The sequence below is a fragment of the Monodelphis domestica genome, chromosome 2, assembly GCF_027887165.1.
Source record: "Monodelphis domestica isolate mMonDom1 chromosome 2, mMonDom1.pri, whole genome shotgun sequence".
Lineage (NCBI taxonomy): Eukaryota > Metazoa > Chordata > Mammalia > Didelphimorphia > Didelphidae > Monodelphis > Monodelphis domestica.
This window is the reverse complement of record NC_077228.1, coordinates 445,825,177-445,847,919: the sequence shown is the minus strand read 5'-3', so window position 1 is coordinate 445,847,919 and position 22,743 is coordinate 445,825,177. Positions and strand designations below refer to the sequence as shown.

The window sequence follows — 22,743 nt, the reverse complement described above, 5'->3', positions numbered from 1 at the left end:
TAGTTTTTCATATTAGAAGTTTTAAATCATCATATCTGAATGTGCATTTTCTTTTATAGACCTCAATTTGAAACAGATCTCATACTGAATCATTATGAATAGTAAGAATTTAAGCATTGATACAGAGAAAATTTTGGTTCTATTATATAATTTGAATTAACATTGTAAAATTTTTCAAGAATGAAATGATCACCTTTTAAGCTTAAGTAATAAAACTAATAACTACAGTGGATACCACAACTCAACTCTATGGGTTACAAGTGGTTTTTCAGGTAGCTTGGTATGGATGGTTGCTCATTACATCACAGGTCTTACAATATCTGGTATAAGCTCCTTAGGTGAGTTTATATTATTTTATAATAGAAAATACATATGATGATTTCATCACTGAAAAGTTGGTTTTACCTTTTCTGATAATTACATGATTTCTTTTAGGATATTCTATTACTGAATTAATAAGTTCAAATTACAGTTGATAAAACAATGTATCAAACAAAGTTCTCATAGATGGTGTCTCCTCCCCCCCTCCCAGATTTCTCAATTTGAATTTCCCTTGAGTGCAGAGAGAGATTAGGTGGCAATATTTTCATGTGTTATTCCATTAATTCTAACATGCCTAATTCTAATGATGATTTCATTCTAATTCTGACATGGGTAATTTTAAACCTAATTCTAACATGACTATCAGAAATTAATTTCAAATATTGACAATATTAGTATCAAACCTCAAAGTTAACATTATAGAAGATCATTAGGTATATATCTATCTTTTCAAACAGGTATAAGTTCAGTTTTTGAAGACCAAGGCAATTCACACTTCGCAAGGGAAACAAAAAAATCCTTGTTCTTTTTACTTAGTCAAAATCTGACTTGGAAAATAATGTTTCAAAGCAAATAGTTGGTATCTTATTTTTTTTAAATGTTGCCGAATGCTTCCATATATCTATTTTAAAAATAATGACAGAATATAAAATAACAACTAATAACAAATCACCTCCTGCATATTAACATGTTACTTCCATTTAAAAATATTATCCTACGACAGATGATAGGAATATTTTTGTAAAGAAAATCTAAAATAAAAATACAACTAAAAACGAGACAAACTTTGCAACTTACTAATGTATTCAAAAGACTATTAAAAACTTTACAATTTAATTATTGGGAGATTACAGAACTGCTTCAGTGCTTCTGTACTGTGTTAAATAAGCTGTACGTGTGAGGAGTAATAAATGAAATTGTTAATTTTACTGCATCCTTAGGGAGTAGCAGGAGATGGGGTGGGGGTTATATTATTTAGAACTCCAAATGGATTTGGGTTTATATGCAGCAATAAATTCTAATTGTGTTGTTAATTAACCCTACCCCCAAGCCACTCTTTGCTTTAGGGTTTGAAAAGCATAGTGACTACCAGAATAACTCACCATTCATATTCTTAAAGATGTTTAGGATGGGGAGAATTTGTCGGTAATAGGGCACCAAAGCTTCACCCACCATGTCAGCTGACACAACCAGATGCTGAAGGACTTTGAGTGTGACGCAGATGACCTGTCGGTTACGGAGATTCAATGCATCTGTATTGTAGGAAAGAAACAAGTAAGAGAATTAATTTCTACAATGTTAAGGAGGATTGGGAAGAAGTCCTCTAATGGGTAAATTTAATTAAATTGTACTCTGCTGGGGATCATCAGCGGGCCTTTATTAGGCTAGCTTTGAAAGATGAATTGTAGCCCTGATGTTATAAAACACTGCCTTGTCTGACTATTATTTGTTCCCACAACTAGTGCTGACTGCTCATGAACCCCAAGAATGTGTCTCATTATTCCCTTATACTAACTAGATTTTCTAGTTTTATCTTTGCCCATCCATTCCTCCCAAAAGAACCAATAGAAATCCTTCTTAAAAACCGAATGTTACTAGGGCTGATGGAATTGGTGAAGATTGATATTAAAGGTTATTTCTTTCAGTTTTAACAAGCTTTGGAATTTTTAAAACAATGAAACAAATTACAATGAAAAAATGTTTGAAGAGAGGGGAGATGGCAAGCTTATTTTATTTTATTTTATTAAAACCCTTACCTTCCGTCTTGGAGTCAATACTGTGTATTGGCTTCAAGGCAGAAGAGTGATTTGCCCAGGGTCACACAGCTGGGAAGAGTCTGAGGCCAGATTTGAACCTAGGACCTCTAGGTCTGACTCTCAATCCACTGAGCTACCCAGCTGTCCCTGGGCAAGCTTATTTTAAAGGTTTCATAAATATTATTTGTGAATATGACCATAATACATCATTCAGCCCCCTAAAGAGAGGACAGAGAAAATTAAGGCTAAAAAATGAGGCAAAACATGAAACATAAGTAAATGATAAAAAATCTAAGATAATAAAGGATCTCGGAAAGTTTCTGAAAGCAGAGAACTTTTTTTTTTTTGTAAATAGAAGGGACAGGCAAGATATTAATATGTTACTTTTAGACATTTATAAAAACTCCAGAGAGTCCTGAAAGAAGTGGAAAAGCCACTGAAGGGAGTCATCTAGATAGCTCAAATGGAAAGAAGGCCAGGGTTGGAGTCAGGAGGATCTGGGTTCAAATTTGGCCTCAAAGACTTTCTAGCTATGTGACTCTGGGCAAGTGACTTAACCCCAATTACCTAGCCCCTTACTCTCTTAGAGCAGCTATTGTATTGATTCTAAGATAGAAGGTAAGGGTTCAAAAAAAAAAAAGAGGAAAGTCACTGAAGGTAGGAGGTATCACCTTATAATCACAGTTCTATAAATCATAATTCTAATCACAATAGTCCTTACTTTAATCAGTTGTAGGAATAGAGATATGGACCAAACTCTTAATTCCCTTAGCAATAGGAACTCATAGGTGAGCAAATTCCTTCTACTGATTCAGTCCTATATCTTCTTTGTAACTTACTCTTTAAAAAAAAAAAAAAACCCTTACCTAAGACCAAATAAGTCTGTACCTGGTATTCCTGGATCCCAGGACACCACAGTGTGCTGCCTCTCCTTAGCTGTGCTTGATGTACACAAAAAGCTAAATTTGAGGCTATTAGCCCTTACTGGATTTTCATGTTGTGTCTTCACTTGTGTTACAGTATTGTGGTAAAGTCTTGGAATAATGGAGCAACTCAGTCAATAAACTTTTAGAAATTCATTGGAACAAAGTTTTGAAACTATTCATTTAGATCATAGCATTATAGCTTTTTGTCAACAACTTCACACTGTTGAAAATCAAAAGTAATGAGATACCAATCATCTCATCATTTCATCATTTCTCCATAGGTACAACTCATGGTCACATTATTTGGTGATCTTCTATTTTTAGATTCCTAAACAAGTTGTAGGCCAATTTACAAGTTGCAAAATCATAGGATAGCTATCATGCTGCAGAGGCTGTTAAAATCATTTTATGGAGGTATGTAAAATGATGTAAGGTGAAGTGAGCAGAACCAAAAGGATGGTAGCAACAATAATATACAATGACTAATTGTGAATGACTTAATTATTATCAGCAATGCAAGAATTCAAGAGAACTCCAAGGGACTCATGACAAAAAATGACTCTCCACTGCCACAGAACAAACTGACAGACTGAAGTATACAATCTTCACTTTATTTCTTCCATTAATTTTTCTCTACTGTAAGCAATATGTGTCTTTCACAATATGATGAACAAGATATTGTAAAAAATAGACTCGAATACAGGACTACAATCCCCACAAGCCTTTGCTCCACGTCCCCAAAATGCTTTGTAATCTCACGGGAATTCTGAGGTGGTCCGAGATCGAGGAAGGATTTAAGCTGGTGGCAAAGGTTTTTGGGGCTTCTTTTGGACTTCCGTTTTGGAGCAGATGCATCTCTTCTGTGATGTGAGGTTATCTGGCCTAGGCCTCTGGCCTAGGCACGTGTTTTTTCTTATTTTGTATTTTCTTTAATCTTTAACCTTTAATAAACCTCTAAAAAATGTAATACTCCTTGCAGAGAGAAACTAATTTCTACCTGCCTCAGTCTCCCCATATTCCCTAATTTTAATCTTTACAGATGGCGACCACTAGATTGGATGAGAACTTCTCAAATTTTTTAGCCTAGATAATGATTTTTAAAGCCAAATTTCTCTATGATGCGCTTTAGAAAACTATCTTGATCAGCTCCTGCCTGCGGCCCTCTCCTGCTCCTGCTTCTTCAGCCTCTCACCTGGTGCCCAAGCTTGTCTTTTTTTTTACCCTCCCAAAGCTGTTGATCAGCTCCTGCCTGCCTGCCGCCGCTGCCATCCGCTTTGGACAGCTGCTTCTCCCGGCCCCACCCTGGCTGCCTGCTCCCCTTGGCCCTGCTTGTCTGCGCTCTGGCTCTGGCCTACCTGATTCAACCAAGATTGTAATCACCTGATGACCTGCCTGCCCAACAAACCCAGATCCTTGGTGGGTAACAAAACGGGGGTGGGGGGGTGAATTGACTCCACATGGGTGGCCTGGACTCCATGTGGACTGGGGCAGGAGGAGGCATCAGAGCAGGGGAGAGAGAAAAGGCAGAGGAGAAGAAACAGATTTTTCAAACAGAAACTTAATAGCAATGGGCTGTTTGAAAAGATACCTTTTGACTGTTCTGGTAATTTCATTGATTTCACCTGCATTCAACTTTGGGGAGTCAAATGGGTGGTTCAACGAACTGGGAGCCAGACCTGCAGACATTCGGTCCTGGGTTAAAATCTGGCCTCAGATACTTCCCAGCTATGGGGCCCTGGATGGGTCCCTTGAAACCCATTGCCTAGCTCTTACCACTCTGCCTTCGGACAATAGACATTTAAATGGATAAGAACCCAAGGAACCTAAAGACTGGAGGTTATGATTTTAAGGCATTTCAGACTCCAATGGTTTAAAAAAAATCTCTGTATTCTATTGCATTTTTGTTATGGTTTAACTTTGTCATTTTAAGTTCATATGTTATTGGATTCAATATTATTCTGCTTGAACTGAAGGTTGATTGAATTTATTTTGAATGTACTTAGTTTTAAAAATTCTGTTGTTTTCCTCCTATAACTATTGAACAAATATTATTGTGAATAAGCCCATATATGAAAAAACAGCTTTTTTCTATTTTGACGAGGATAGATGGACTTCAGAACTGGTTATAATTGTATTAACAACCTTGGAAAATTTAATGTGCTAAATACCTCAAATGATTTGATTTTAAGGGTTTTTAAAATATGATTTTTTTATAAAATTTTTTTTTAACAATCTGGTTATTTTTGCCTGCCACTACCACGAGGTAAGGCCAATTGTAGCTGAAGTGAAATACATTTTATAACCCCCAACCTTCCCACATTTCTAAATATGTGAATGGAAGTTGGGCAGTTAATCTCAGGGCATTTGTATCCCTATAAGCCTCCAAGAAAAAGGAGCAACCCTTTATTTATACTCTTCAGCTCACTACTTTACTTGCACCAGAATGATATCTAGATTTCTTGATTATGTTCTTAACCCAAGATGAGTTTTACTTTGTTTAAAAAAATATGTTTAAATACCAAGGTTGAAAGATTGTTATGTTTGTAAAAATTGTGACAAATGTCCATCAATTCATAGGTTTTAAAAATGTCATACAGCAACTTATGTGAAATATGAAAGTGTGTTTGTTTGCTATTGTAATTAATTGGGCTATTGAGAATTTTGGGGATTTTGATAACTACATATTTGTACTACTGTATTTTTTAAAATGAAAAAATTGTTAACCTTGTTCAATTCATTTGCCTTCTACTCACAGTGATCATGGCCAGATATTAAGAGGAATGGATCTCATTTTTGGTGAGAAAGCCTTGTATTTTATATTTTCTTAGCTGACACAGAGTGTCAATGATTATAAGCTATATTTTTGAATTTTTTAAAGCTCTTTTATTATTATATTTTTCTTGCATGTGCAATATACTTTTTCAGTTATTTTATTATTTTTTCTCTCCTTTTTATATTTGAAGCACATGTCACCAGCATTAAGATTTTCTTTAACTTTTTGACTTTTCAGTGCTACAAGTTTGAAATACATTTGCTAATGCATGCCCTAAAAAGCTTGTGACTATAAAAATGATGCCACTAATTGTTTAAATAAATTATGAGACTTTGCTTAATGATTCTGTCTGATTCCAGGACAAGATATACACAAAAGAGCCACTGCATAGTGCCAATAGAGCATAAGGTCAAAGAGACCAACCAATCCTGGTGAAATTGATGTCACTTTGAGCCTAGACAAAGAGCACTTGAACGTGTTTGGGGTTCGAGGTTGCGGCTGTTTAACATGTGTTAAAAGCAGGTCTAACTTGTTCCACATTCTACCAAGTACCACAAACTTGGCTCCCAGAACCTTGGCTTATATACTCTGGTCCCCTTTTCTGCCTCTCATAGTGTGGTCCCTTTCTGTAGTCCTGGCTACTGACTGGGTAAATGCATCATTGCTTAGATCATTTTAATTGGGCCCTGATTCAAGGACCTGTTACAGATTTATTTTTCTTTTACTTGGAATTTTTACACATAAGACTTTGATAGTCTATATTTTCATCCAGAAATTTTTCATTTCTTTTTGATTTTTCTGATGTCTTTTTAATATCTCTTGCCAATTGATCATATACCTCATACCTCAGCCATGCATCCCTAAGTGATCCTTTTTTTAAAAAATCACCCTCTTAATGGGGGGAATGTAAAAAAAATTATTATTTTAAATTTCAAAGTTTAAATTCCTTTTGAGAAGAATTTTAGGTAAAGAAGATGCTACCTCTCTGAATCCAGAACCGAACTGTTGGAGAAGTCACCATGAAGAAGCCTCCAGACCATAAGTTGCACAAAATTGAACTTTGGGTGTGGCTGAACATTTATTTGTATCTGTACTTTCATGCCAAAGGGGACTGCCCCTTAACTGGCTTTTTGTCAATGCGTTCAGCAATTATTGGGTTTGTTTGTTTTTTTTCTCTTATCATCAAATTATTGTAATCTTTAAATTGATTATGTTTTCATGATCCTTTGGAAAAAAATTAATTTTTTTTGCAAACGATCAAACGGAGGAATGTAAAAAATAGACTCAAATACAGGACTACAATCCCCACAAGCCTTTGCTCCACGTCCCCAAAATGCTTTGTAATCTCACGGGAATTCTGTGGTGGGCCGAGATCAAGGAAGGATTTAAACTGGTGGCAAAGGTTTTGGGCTCTCATCTTTTGGACTTCCATTTTGGAGCAGATGCATCTCTTCTATGATGTGAGGTTATCTGGCCTAGGCCTCTGGCCTAGGCACGTGTTTTTTCTTATTTTGTATTTTCTTTAATCTTTAACCTTTAATAAACCTCTAAAAAAATGTAATACTCCTTGCAGAGAGAAATTAATTTCTACCTGCCTCAGTCTCCCCATATTCCCTAATTTTAATCTTTACAGAATTGTACACAACAAAGATCACATTACCTACTCTTTTTGGGAGAGGGATGGGTGGTAGAGAGGACATGGATTACAAAATACCAGAAAATGATTATTAAAAATTATATCAACATGTAATCTGTAAAAAAATTTAAAATAAAAAAATAATTATATGGAACTATATGACTTCTCTCCATTTTTCTATGAATTTTCAAATAATTTCTTAGTAGGACTGTCATACTGACTAATTTAAACATCTTCTAGATCAGTGATAGTGAACCTTTTAGAGACAAAGTGCAAGACTACACCTCTACCCTGCCCCTCCAGAGTCTGCATGCTATGTCCCTATTCCTACACCAAGTGCTAGGTATACCCTAGCAGGGAAGGGAGAAAGTACTCCCATTGGGCTGAAAAAATGTCATCAGACATGGTGGAGATGGGTAAGGAAGCAGTTCTATCTGAATTCCTGTGATTTTCTAATAATGAACTCAGGGATGGGTGGGGTAGGAGTGGTTGTGTGCTTACAGAGAATCCTGTGCCATAGGTTTGTCATCACTGCTCTAGATCATCATCTCAAATTATCTGAAATCATATAAATTCCCCCCATAATCTGACTTCATTTCATCATCATTACTACCACCACCATCATTATTATTCTTGTTAATATCACACACTTTGTGATCCAGGTTCAAGTCCTCCCTTCCCCCCCCAAGAAATGAAAACATATCTTTTGAATCATGTAAGAAAGCATTTTCAAAGACCTGTACAAGAATATTCATAGCTACGCTCTTTGTGGTGGCCAAAAATTGAAAAATGAGGGGATGCCCTTCAATTGGAGAATGGCTGAACAAATTGTGGTGTATGTTGGTGATGGAATACTATTGTGCTAAAAGGAATAATAAAGTGGAGGAATTCCATGGAGACTGGAACAACCTCCAGGAAGTGATGCAGAGTGAGAGGAGCAGAACCAGGAGAACATTGTACACAGAGACTGACACATTGTGGTACAAGAGAACGCAATGGACTTCTCCAGTAATGGCTTTACAATGTCCCTGAACAACCTGCAGCAATCTACGAGGAAAATAAAAAAACAAAAACCTATCCGAGGAAAAGCAACTGCTTGACTACAGAGGTTGAGGGGACATGATCTAGGAGAAACACTAAATGAGCACCCTAATGCAAATACCAACAACAAGGAAATGGGTTCAGAGCAAGGACACATGTGATACCCAGACGAATCCAGTAGGCTAGGGAAGGGGTGGTGGGGGATTAGGGGGGAGGAAAATAAAATGATCTGTTTCCAATGAACAATGTATGAAAATGACCAAATAAAATAATGTTTTAAAAACTAAAAAAAAAACAAAACCAAAAAACCTAGCCCCTCTGTACCTTCCTAATCTTCTTATAATAAAATCCACCTGCACTGGCAAAAAAAAAAAAAAGAAAAGAAAAGAAAAGAAAAAAGAAAGCATTTTCATTAGTCTCCTGTCCGGGGTGTATGGGGTGTTCAGGGAGGGGTAGTATCTCTGGTATGGAGGGCTTGTCGTGCCCTCTTAGGGCAGCTCTCCAGCCTCTGACCCCCACCTGACACCCAGCTCTCACTTGTGCCTCCCAGTAGCTGCTAGCTTGCGGCAGCGGCCACACTCCGGGCAACAGCTTCGACAGGCCGGGTAAACCTTGTGAGAGTAGCCATCGGGTCGTCAACCCCTGGTGAACCAAGGCTTTGCTCACCCAGCATGTGAAGACTGATTCGGCGGAACAGGCGGAAGAAACCAATAAGAAGGTTCAACGGCTGAGATGGCGACACAGCAAAGCACTGTGGAGTGCTCAGGGCGTGTTGGAGCACAAAGGAAATCACGACCATCCAATGCAGCTGAGGAAGTCTCCAGGTGTAACGCCTTCTCGTGCCACTGCACCCAGGCTTCCAACGCTGAGAGAGTGGGACTGTCTCTGTGCATGGACTTTTCCACTTAAATCTCCTTCACACACAAGTGTCTTTGTGCACACTCATCTATCATAGATGAAAGCGCACAAAGACAATCGTCATCCTCAGTTACCGAGAGACTACTATTAGTCTCCTGTCCCTAAATAAGGCTGCTAGTTCATTATGCTTCTCCCTAGTAAACTAACCTTAAGTAAAAAGGTTAGAGTTTGGTCTATAGAATATACTATGCATATATGTATATATGACATATATTGCTTACCCCCCCCCAAATGGATTCAGAATAGTGATTATCAGTAAGATAACCCTGAAACTAGGAAACCAACTAAGATCTTACTACAGAATCCCTTAAACAAAGACTTATTGCTACATAGCTTCAGATATATTTTAGGGCATGTGTCTGGACCACCAATATAACAACTAAAAATCATATAAATTTAATATAATACCAAGTAAAAGCATTTGCACTGTTTCCAACACAGGTGTTTTTATAAAAGGTTTCACTGAGCTTAATATTTTGATTAAAGGAGTTAAGTGAGTTCACCAAACCTGTAAATGAGACTCAAGTTAAATATCTGCCAGTTTACTTTTGTTTTAGTGTATTACTAAACTGGTCAGTTTATTATTTGCTAGATGTCTTGTCCCTAGAACAAGCTGATTTTAAGCAACAAATTGCATCACTGCATAGTTAATTTGACTAGAATTAATACAGCAGAAACAACTGCAAGCGAATTGAGTAAAGGGTGACAAGGCAGTCAATTGTTGATGTCCAATAAAAATGTTTAACTGTTTATTCTTAATGAGAAGTAGGAAGGTGTTCAAGCTCCCTTTGAATGATTTTTTTAGTGGTTAAGCAAAGTTTTCAATATTTTGCAGTGGATACAATGCAAAGGAAGGGAGTATTTTCAAACTTTCCTTAGAACTTTGTCGAAGAGGAAGTAGTTTTATTCTGTCTTTTTTCCTTTCCTCTTTCTGGGGTAATTTAAGATGTTCCACAAAGCTGGAAATCTCTTATCTCTACTTTCTCAATTGAATAAAAGAACCAAGTAAATGTATGTTTAATTTAATATTTTTCTTAAAACAAACAGATGTGCTAAAACAATGTTAAATTTTGATATAGCTTTAAAGAGAAAGTTAAGAGTTATATGTAGTGATCTGTTTATAGCCTTGAGAACTATTGTCTAATCATTAGTGAAGACATTGAAGTACAAAATTCCAAGTTTCAAAAACATTTTAACTGGAAGGATCAACTGCTATCAATAATCACTAGAGTGTTTCAGTCCAGATCACTGCATTTCAGCTACACTGCTGACTACATCTGTCTCTGAGCAATATTACTACACATAACTTTATAAGTACTTGAAGGGGATAATAACAAAATAAGTGTAATTGAGAAACTCTTGCTATTTACCAAAGGTCTTACAGGTGATTATGGACTACATCTTCTGTTATAAACCACTATTGGTTTTATTAGAAACTGTGACTGAGAACAATTAAGTCTCTAGGTACTAACTCCCAAGGTCCATGCAGCCTCAACATCAACTTTCCTCCCCAATTCTCCATTTAACCCCTTGCAAACATTTTCTCCCTCGACACCAGCTTTCTGTCTTATTCTGAGAACTAGAATCCAATTATCACTATCATTGCTTCTGGAAAAGAAATGCCAGCTAATTGCCTATTTGTTCTTCATCAATTGTTCCTCTCTAGACTATAATTTCTTTCCCTAGCCACCACAACCATATATTTCTTTTTTCATAAGCTTCTTGAAATCAGGATCTACTTTCTTTTGGAGTTGCATCTGCAAGATTAGCACAGTGCAATAAATACTTTTCATTCATTCATTCATTCATTTTTATAGTTAAGGCCATCTTTATTTGCAAAAATATTAATAATCAGATAATAAATCTAAAGTATTTTCTTCTTTTAAGAGTCATTTGTGGTCTCTCTGTTTTCTGAATTCCAATAGTACTCTGTATATATCTTAAGGTATTTTGTCACATGACACCTTGCAATTTAGTTTTGTATGTGTTGGTATTATTGTATCCGCAAGTTTGTAAACTCCTTGATATCAGATGTTATTATTTTGTCCTGGATCCATGATTTCAATTATGTAGGCAGATTAGAGGGAATATCTTTTTCTATACATTCAGACTGGCATCTTCTCTGCAATTTCTCTAAGCATCTAGGGTAGTGAGACCAAATGCCCAAACTGTAATCCTCATGCTGCATGTGAGCTTCCCACTTACCCCAGACAGGGGAGAGGGAAGTATTCCTATTGGACTGCTGGGCAGAGGGGTGGGTGATATGAGAAATGTCCTCAGGTGCATGTGAAGAGGGGGAGGAGAGTAGTCCCTTCTGGCATGTATGCTATAGGTTCACCAATATGGATTTATGGTGACAGTGGAGAGAGAAAGGACTTGTAGTTATGAAGATAGATCCTAGTTTAAATTCTGTCTTAAGACAATTAGCTGGCTGTTGTAACTCTAGAAGACCAGAATTTAAGAATAACTCAAAAGACCAGGCAAATTTTTGCATCAATTGATGCAAATACTTTATTATGAATTAGTTCATTATTATATATGCTTCATTATTAATGTTTTGTTACTATATAAATTGTATTCTTGATTCTGCTAATTTTACCTATCAGTTCATGCAAGTCTCATTTTTCTCTAAAACAGTAATTTATATAGTACATTAATATTGTATTACACTTATATACCATAATTTGCTAGTTGATTCCCCAAAACATGGGAACTCTCTTAATTTCCAATTTCTTTTGCTGCTATACTATAAACTACTATAGATATTTTTGTAATTATGGATCCCTTTCCTCATTCTTTGATCACTTTAGGTTATATGTATAATGATAGTATTGTTGGATCTAGAGGAATACATAGTTTAGTGACTCTTGGAGGATTAGTTCCAAATTGTTCTCCAGAATGACTGAACCAACCCTCATAGGTCCATCAACAATGCATTAAAATGCCAGTTTTTTATAGTGAGATTTTAAAACATTGCTTTGAAATTTTTTATGGATCAGTGTTATATATAGGATATTGTAGACAACAGTTTGTCATAATGGTCTAATTCCAGTATAATTTATTGAATTCCCAGATGTATTTTAATGTCAATAGTATGTGAATTTGTTCTGTTTATAAAGGACATTAAGTTTCTTATGTATAATTCTAATCACAAATTGATGTTTTAATATGAATTCTGCATGTGAAAAATTTTAACAGTATTGTGATATATTTCAAAGTTTTTAATATTTCTTTACATAATTTGAATCAATCAGTAATTCTGTGTTTCTTAACTTTGTAATTTCTTGTGGCAGTGATCTGGTTTTGAATTGCTTTCACAAATGAAATTTACATAAATCAATCTTTTGGACTCAGCTATTTGTTCAATATTTATTTGCTAATATATTGTTGGTTGAATTTGTATGAATATTTATAATCAGAGGATTTTGATTTCACTCTTGGGTATGAACTATTTGATAAGATTCTTCTGTCCAGAGATAAATTTCTTTTGGGAACTTTTGACCAATGCAATGGATTGTACTTATTAACAGTACCATAGTGCTGGGCTAGGAGACAGGAACACATGAATTCAAATCATATGCCTCAGATACTTATTAACTGACCTCTCTCACACATAGTTTCTTCATCTATAAAATTAGGTTAATATTTCCTACCTTCAAGGGTTGCTGTCAGGATATTTTACATACACACATAAGCAGTAACACACATATATAAATATACATATGTAAACATACACTCATAATTTGTTTATATATGCATATAATAAAATGATATATAATCAAATGAGATTACATAGGAACTTTACACATGTATATATAGCACATTGCAAACATCAAAATATCTTATCAAAGTTAGCAAACCTTAAAACACTGTATTAATGTTATCCATTATTGTTTATATGTACATATATTTGTATATTTGTGTATATATTTCATATTGAAAACTTTAAAGCACCTTACCAATATTCACTATAATTATTATTGCTCACTGAAGTGATACCTACTTTCCCCAAAAATAATTATTTGAAATAAAATGTGTTTATCATGTGTTCTGACTGTTAATCTTCTTCCTCCTTTAGGATAAATAAACTATATGTAGCTGTATTTTGTGAATAATAATTGGGTTTTTGTCTAGTTACTTTCCAAATTGGTATAGGTTACAATTTCTAAAGTGAATGTTATGTTTGCTATTATATTGTTGTAATTTTTTTTAAAAATGTCCTTCTTATTGAACTTGGACTTCAGGATATTAATACGTATTTTGACAATACAACTCTGGACTTTTCCTTAATAAAGGAGTTTTTGGTTCAATATATTGTTTTTTGGGAAGATGGAAATTTATTTAAAAAAACCCTCCAAATTGAAGCCTGAAGTTTTCATTTTCTGTCTTTCCTCAGTACATATATATACATAAAAATATTTATAATAAGTCCAAGTAATATTGCAATATCATTAGAAAAAGAATGCATGAGAAGAAGCTATTTTGTGTTAGAGTCATATAACTTCATGTTATCCATTTACATATTTTAAGTTATAAGACATTTTGTTATGACTTCTTTTTGAACTTGGTGACCATATTATATTACATATATATATGTAAAAAGAAAGCATTAATATATTCATATCCATGTCATCCACACTTCATGAAATTCTTGGGTATTTAATTTTCATCTTTTTAAATAGAGTTCAGAAAAAGTCCTATGATATGTTGCTGCCCCACTATTTTTTGTTTACATTTAATATCCTATAAATTATTTTATACATACATGAAATAATTGCTTTTTCAAGTTGAAAAAAGGAGTAAGATATAAATGTCTTCAATAGTCTCAGCAAAAGACTGTCCCCAAGTGATTCTGATATAGATATTATTTTAAGCTATATTTTGATAGCTTTTTGTTCATGAATCTCAGAGAATATAAATATTTCTTATGATGACCTCTAAGGAAAATGTTTTTAAGTTTTTGTAGATCCATAGTTGAAAGTTATTTTGACATTTGTATGTATTGTATGGAGGTTTATAATCATTTAAACCATAAAGAACAACAAAGTATTCTCATGTGTAATTCTATCCAACAGGTCAAGTCTCAACAGATATTTTGTTGGATGTTCAATTTTTGTACCTTACAAAGATGTGTTGAATAGTTTCTACCATTATATTGAATAATCTGCATTAATTACTGTCTGGGCCATGAAAGGTTAACCCATTACTATTAGAATTAGGATGAGAATCAATTGCCTGATGATCAGGTTGACTGAATTTTTAGTTCCCAGCAAATCTCAAAGACATCCACTAAGATGTAAAAGGTTATAGATTTTTATCAGGAAAGAATTTTCCCCACCAATGAAATCTCAGATTTTGAAGTACTTATTTTTAATTGTTATTTATCTTTATATCAGGGACAGTGTACAAAGTGTGTCCTCATTAAATAGCTACTGAATTGAAATGAAAATAATTTGGAATCTTATGATTTTATTTAAAATTAATTATTTCCAACATAAGCATGATATTTAATAGATTTTTATAGGAGAAGTAATGCAAATTTGTGTAATTAAGGAAGGGTAGCAAAATGTGTATTTTGGTAGGGTAGACTTGTGTAAATGTATTAAGTTGAAAAAACAGATTTCAAAAATAAGTTTTAAATGAAATGCTAGTATAATGCCAATGAACTTTCAGTATTACTGAACAGGACTACTTCTAAGGATTTCTAGTCCAAAGTAATAACCTTAATTTCATTCTTTACAACAAAACAAATCAGCACACCTAAGTTTTATTCTCAAATAATGAGAATACACATCCAGCTGTAGCTTTAGGACAATTTGTGGGACTTGGTCATGTATGGATTGGACACAATTGTAAAGGACATCAAGTAATACAAGAGCAAACCAAGTGTGTTACATTGTTAGCTCACCAGCAAACTTGGCCTAACCCTGGATAACTCCATCAAGATTTTATGTTTTTGCTGGCCTTTTGGCTTCATTTCCTGGTCTGATCCTTTTCAACAACCTTATACCTCTCTTTGCCCATGCTTTCCCAGATTGACTTCCTTTGGCAACAAGCCTTGGCTTTGAAGTGGGCTATGTTCCTGGCACCTTACCCCAGCTCAACTTGACTTTTGACAGGAATAGAAAATAGAACAACGGTCAAATTCAAATGAATCCCAAAATTGAAAAGAGTACTTTATTTTAGGTCAGGAAAAGCATTGTTTCAACTATTCTATTTCCTTGTAAGGATATCTACTGATTCCTTTTTTTTTCATCCTATAAATATTCTAAGTTCTCCCTCATCTGAAAAAAAACCCAAAACCAAACAAAATCCATACCTTGTTTCAATAACACCATCCCTTCAAGGCATGACCTTTTATGTTCTTTTCTAGCCCAAACTCCTATTAAAAAAAGTCTACATTGACTGCTTCCACTTCCCTATGACTCTTTCATCTACTCTTTTCATTTGTGGTTCTATTTCTACTACTCTTTTGAAATGGCTTTATACATGGTGACCTTAATGACTACTTCTGTTTTAATTTTCCTTGACCCATTTGATATCTGATACTACCTTCTTGATGCCCTCTTTATGTAAGTCATCTGTGACCCTCCATTTTCACAGTGGGGAAGGGTAGCTGCATCTGGAAATTCAGGCAGAAGAATGGTAAAGGGAGTGCCATGGGATGATCTTTCCACTGTAGTCTTTTCCACCACAACTCCAATAAGGGACAAGAATTCTAGCTTCTTTTTCCTCACCAGAGGCAGATATCTGCCTAGGCAGGAGGCTTACAGAGTTGTTTTCTTAGAGTAGGAGTTCTTTACCATTTTTGTGTATATGTCATGGAGTCCTTTGGCAGTCTGGTGAAGGGCCCTTTCAAGAATAATGTTTTTAAATGTATATAATTGAGTATAGATTAAAGCATATTCTTTATTTTTCATGCTTTTTTTACAATATGACTAATATTTAGATGTTTTGCAAGACTTTATATTAAACATATATTAATATTAGATATGTTAAACATAGGTATTATATTTTCTGCCATTTCAATGGGTGAGGAAAGAATGGAGGTAGGGAGAAAATTTAGAGGTGCCTGTGATTTTTTTTATAACTATCATGGTACCCACATGTATGAGCAAACACACATACATATAATTTTGATGAAGGCTTATTATCTTTATCCTGAAATTGAAATTATTCTAAAAGTTCTTATGTTGTCATAATCATTTAATTGTTAGACTTCCTCCTGCCTATCAATGTTTTTTTTTTCTTTCTTCTTATACAAGGACAAAGATGACTTTATCTAGAGTAGATTCACTAACACTATTTCCTTTCCTCTGGTAATTGTCAATGGCCAGGGCCAAGTAGTTGTGATAGGCAGGGGTTGTTGGGCTCCATATGCACTGGCATTTACCAGAAGCTTCCACAGTTGTTGCAGGCAGCATAAGTGTCATATCAGGCAGGCTAGGCAGAAAGAGAAGAACTTCATTTGGTGCAAATGAAGCAGATGGCAGTAGAAGTCACCAGGGTCATGCTGGCCATAGCAGAAAAAAAAAGAGAGACTGCTAAAAGAAGATATATGCACAGGTGGCAAGGGAGGGGGAAAGAATCAGGGATGACCAAATGGTTAAAAAGAAAGCAATATGATATATAGGAATAGAGAGAGCAGTTAATTAATCAACCAACAAGTAAATATCTACTAGGTACCTCCTATGTACCAGTCACTATAGATACAAAGAAAAAAATGAAATGAACCCTGCCCTCAAGTTGCTAAACTTCTATTAGTGAGATAACATAAATATAAGTATGCACAAAACAAATACAAGATAAAACCAAGGTTATTTGGGAGGGGGCTGGAAGGTACTTGTAGCAGGGGTGATCATCAAAGGTATTATGTAGATTTGAGCAAAATTTTGAAGTAAAAGATCCTAAGAGATGGAGTGAGGAGAAAGTTCATTCCAGGTGTGGTGAACTGTCAATGCAGAGACAGAAAGAAGAAAAGAGAGGAATGAGATGAACTATATTTAAAAACAAATAAGGCCAATTTGGTTATAATATAGAATGGAAGAAAAGGATTAAGGTACAATACAGTTGGAAATGGGCCAAGTTTTGAAGAATTTTAAAAGTCAGAGTAGGCTTAAATTGTCCTAAGATATTTAAGACACTGTATTTGATCTGGAAAACAACAGTGAACCACTGGAGTTTACTGAATGCTAAACCACTTTAGCATCTATTTAAAGTAGGATGTGCTGATGAAAAGAAAAGACTTAAGACAGATAGGAAGCTATTACAATAGTGCAGAGGAGGTAGAAGTGACAAGATTTAGCAACTGACTGGATTTATAGGATAAGAATAAGGAATAAGGAATAACCAAAGGTTATAAATTTGAGTGACTTAGAAGGATGTTACTACATTAGATAGAAAAAGAGAGATTTGAATGAGTGCTGAATGTGGAGGAAAAGATAATGAGTTCAATTTGGGATTTGTTGAGTTTAGGGTGACTATGTGACATAGTCTGAAATATCCAATAGGAAATTGGTTATATGTGACTAAAATTCAGGACAGAGAGGCTAGGCATGGATATACATGTCATTTGCATAGAAATGATATTTAAACACATGGGAGCTGACATAGTCACCAAGTTATAAGAATGTAGTGAGTGAATAAAAAAGGTCCAGAGAGCCCTGGGAAACAACCATAATTAAAGATCACCTTTTATATACCGTAACATATGGCTGATGAGCTAGAAAAAGAGAATGAGAAGGTATTGACGGAGAAATAGTAGGAGAAGCAGTCAGAGAAACCACGAGAAGAAAAGAGTAGGAGGAGAGGAGCGGATGGTCAATTATGTTAACAGCTACTGAGAAATCAAGGAAGATGAAGACTAAAAAAAATGCTAGTAGATTTACAAGGAAAGAGATCATTGATAACTTTTAAGAGGATAGTAAGCATTTTCAGAGTGTCAGGGATAAAAGCCAGGGGTCAAGGAATTGAAGAATGAATGGTCTGTGAGAAAGTAGAAGTTGTGATTTAGATATTTTGGCACTAAAAGAGAGGCAAGAGATAGAATGACAGAATGAAAGTACAATCAAGTAACAGTTCTTAAGGATGAAGAAGATTTTCCAAAAATGAATACTATCATAAAGAAGATGCTATTGATTTTGGAAGTGGGGAGAATAGTGTTTAGAGGTGGGAAACACCTTCCCTTACAAAAATATCAAAGAAGAAATTGTATAAAAGTTTGAACTAAATGACTTCTAAGGGTTTTAAAAAAACTATTGTTTTCCTAAAAACTGTTGTTCTTGATGATTTAATTTGGCATTTATTCTTTATCTTTCTTGCAGCTATGTCTGATCTATTTTCTAAGAGTCATTTGAGAAAAGTAAAGGTGCTTTGTTAACATGAAATGCTGATAGAACATTTTATTACAGAACATCCAAGAGTGTTAATAATAATAAAAGTTCACATTTATTAGCACCATCAGATTTACAGAGAACTTTCCTCATAACAACCCTATAGGAAAGGTAGTAAAGTATTATATTTCCCATTTTAGATATAAAGAAACTGAAGCACAGAGTATTTAAGTGATTTGTCAAAGGTCACACAGCTGATAAGTGTCAAGGCCAGGAATCAAACACACATCTCCTACTTTTAAGTACAGAACTCTCTTCAATACATACTGGCTCAGAGGATCATGTAAAGTATATTCACCTAATAATATGTAACATAAGGTGAATTGTATTTCATGAATTTTGAGAACTGTATTACAGTAAAGCCTTAGGACATCTAAATATTGTCAGAACCCCTCCAAGATTTCTAAATATTTTTATATAGTGACATATTTTTATATTGGTCTTAGAAATGGACTCCATGGTTACTGCTTGAATATAAGCATAAAAATGAAAGTTAGGAGAAGCTCATTTTTAAGTGGAAGTGTGATGAAATTTTGGGCCACTTTAATTCCCCAAAGTAATCTAATTTGGCACAGGAGATCAAAACATTTGTTGATGGAGGAAGTACCCCCACCAAATTGCCTGCACATCTTTCAAATATTTTTTGTGATATATGAAATTTATTTCTTAGATGTTTTGATTTTAAGGCATCCACTCTATGCCTTTCATTTCCACCTATCCAAGAGCAGTGTTTTTATGATGCTAACTTTCCATATCTATTTAACCATCTCTAGTTCTTCCCCATTATTTTGGGATGCACTTTTCCCTTACCTGCTAAGGTCACTAATAAATATTTTCCTGTATATTCATTCTGAGGATGCCACATGGCTTATTTCATTATCTCTGGCCTACTTTATCTGTGGTCTTTAGCCTTATCAAGTTTATTATCTCTGAATTTGTTAGGGATGTTTTATTGTATTCTTTTTCTTTTTAATTTGAGGGGTTTCATTTATTCACTATTTCATAACCCTAAACTGAAAGAAATGAGTATTATGACAGACTACCAGGTATATATTTCAAGGTATCAAGCAGGAAATTATTCTATAAAACAAAATGAAAGGGCAAGAATAATATCTGGGGAGATAAATCCACATATAGTATATCATATATGTGTGTGAATGCACATACACATGATAATTTATTTAGAGCTGAAAGAGACTTTTGTTATTATCAAATGCAAACTCTTCATTTTTACAGGTAAGGAAAATGATAAAAGGATTATTAAGCATTTATTAGATGCTGAATCCTGAAGATACAAATATAAGCAAAAAAAGGAAATATTTAGTGTAAGGAACTTACACTCTCATAGGACTTAACAACAGATAAAGGAGGAGCTAGAAATGGGGGAAGAAGGATACCCAGTCAGGAGCAAGGCTACTGCTGGAGACATGGAAAGAGGAGAGTGTGAGGAATGGAACAAGGAATGAAACATCACATAAACTGGTCAGGGCCAGGAACTCACCAATTAGAAGAAAGATTCATAGTGTAATATCACCTTCAAGATGAGAAGGCTGAATGCTGGGACAAAAAGTACTTAAGTACCTTATCTAGGTTAAACTAAGGAGTAGAGTCAAGGTTTGATCTCAGTTCTTCTGACTCTAAAAAGAATATTTTTATCTACTATACTATCAACTTCAGATGTGTCTGTGCATACAAAATAAACACAATGTTTTGATAAATAGTGCTTTTATAATTGTAGAGTAAAATAGACACAAGCTGAGAAAATGACAATGAAGTTAGGTTAGTTACCATGCTTGTAACATATATAGTTTTATATGTAGAATCTTCTTTACAAAGATCTTAAGGTTACCATACTTAACATTTTTTAGCCACAATCATTTACAAAATAATTATAACAGAAAGTCATAACATAAAAACCACTGTGGGAGAGGAAAAGAAGATGGCCAAAGGAACAGAACAAGTGAGAAATGACACCTGGATGCACCATATGCTCTAAAATAAATAAATACAATAAATAAATGTCCTTTTCTAACAGTATAAGTATTAGGAATGATATAAAAAGAGATGATATATATAAAAACACCTTAGAAAGGTTGGGCCATCATTGATTCTAGGAAGAATTTACCTTCCTTATGGCTTAAACCAGTATGGGATTAGAGATAACCATCTCTCTTAAGAATCTGGTTTTGTAGTTTGAGTTGGAGATTACTAGTGCTCTATTTCTATTATGCACAATTGAGAACTGAACTCAAGAGATGTTTGAGTTTCATTTGTGCCGATTATGTATTCAGTGATGTCATACTAAATCCACCCAGAAGATACTTACAATATCATTTGCAAGAGATCAACATAAAGCATCTAAATCTCAAAGTGCTTAACTATATAACATAATAAGTGATCATAGAAGGAAGAGATCCTGGTGGACTAGTAGGATCAAGGGCTTTAGAACAAAAAAAAAACCCAGTCAAGTGGGATAGCAATACATGTAGTAAGAACCTCATGATTATTCTGAGGATCAAATCAGATAATGCATATAGGCTGCACTGCAAAATTTAGAGCTCTATAAATATCAGCTCTTTATTTTCAGTATGTTATATCCACACAATGAAAGGATGTCCTCAGCATCTCTGCAGTTAATATCTAAAAGGATACATTTATTACAGTATATGTGCAACATGGCATTTTTGTCACTGTTGCAAGTTGGAACAAATCCTAAAAAGATGGTTAGATTCTTTCCTTATTTTGCCTTTCCTAATTTCATTTCTGCCAGTGGTGCATTAATCAATTTTTCTTGTTGGGGCCGCACAGCCAGAAAAAATACCCTAGCATGAGCTTCAGGTCTGGTAACTAAGATAATTTGCCACACCAGTACTTTGTTAGATGAAAGAAAAGTTAATATTTATTTTTAAAATATAGCTAACTGAAATTTCTAAGTGGATGAATCAAACCATATCAATATATAGATCAAAGAAACTATTAGAAGTACAGTATTTTTTCTAATGAGAAGGGATGTCTAACCTTTTTAGACTTATGGGGAAAATGATAACTATCTTCAAGTATTTAAATAGCTATCATTTGGAGAGAGATGAGATTTATCGTTTGGTCCTATAGGTCAGAACAAGGAAGAATGAATGCATGGAAAATGCTAAATGGCAAAGAATTGAAGTACTAAAATTTTTTCACTTCCTAGATATGTGACCCTGGGAAAGTCAAACCCCTCCTCACCCCCCATTGCCTTGCCTTTACTTTTCTTCTGCTTTGGAACCAATACAGAGTATTAATTCTAAGATGGAAGGTAAGGGTTTTTTTTTTTTTTTTAAGTGAAGCAGGTAATTTGTAATTCCAGGTTAATCAAACCTTTCTACTCAATATATTGAGAACTATAGGGTCAAAAAAGCTTCCGGTTAAGTTTTCCCCTTGGGTTTTTTGAAAAGTCAGACTGAAAATAAATATTTTAGAGAAAATCCTTCTTTTCATGGTTCTTTTATTTTTCCTATAAAAGTCTTTACCTCTGAGTTCTCTGGAATGAACCTTGCTGTCCTGATAATTTCTACTCCTTTTCTAACTCTTCTGACTGTTGTAGGGTTTTTGGTGATGTCAGTGCCCTCAGCTGATTTACCTTGTAAAGCTGACACTAGTGAATAGCTTTATAAGTTGGCTTTTAACTAAGCTGGAAATGAAAAGTAGCAAGTCATTCAACAATTATACACAATATATTTCATCACATTTAGTACATATAATATATAAAAATATATGTGTGTATATAAGCTATTTAAAAGTATCATTAATTTTGACCAGTGTCTATGTTTTGATGCCACAATAGGCAAATAGTGTATGGTATGGTCTAGAGAAGGTAGAAATTTGAAGCATTCAGAATAGTGAAGAAGATATAAAAATAGTTAGCTGTGGCATGTTCAGTATTGTTAATTATTTAAATAACAAACCACAAAGACAATGTATTAACCTAACTTCATTGACC

At 34.4% G+C, this 22,743-nt stretch overlaps 1 protein-coding gene across 3 annotated transcripts in view; it reads right to left on the bottom strand.

Annotated features, from left to right (window-relative positions):
- PACRG (parkin coregulated) overlaps positions 1 to 22,743 on the bottom strand; it is a 632,164-nt gene that overhangs the window by 273,501 nt on the left and 335,920 nt on the right. For all 3 annotated transcript variants that reach the window (XM_001371541.3, XM_056814368.1, XM_007484866.3), the window contains exon 4: positions 1,425 to 1,574. In XM_001371541.3, coding sequence (XP_001371578.1) covers positions 1,425 to 1,574 — 150 coding nt within the window. The remainder of the gene's footprint in view (positions 1 to 1,424; positions 1,575 to 22,743) is intronic.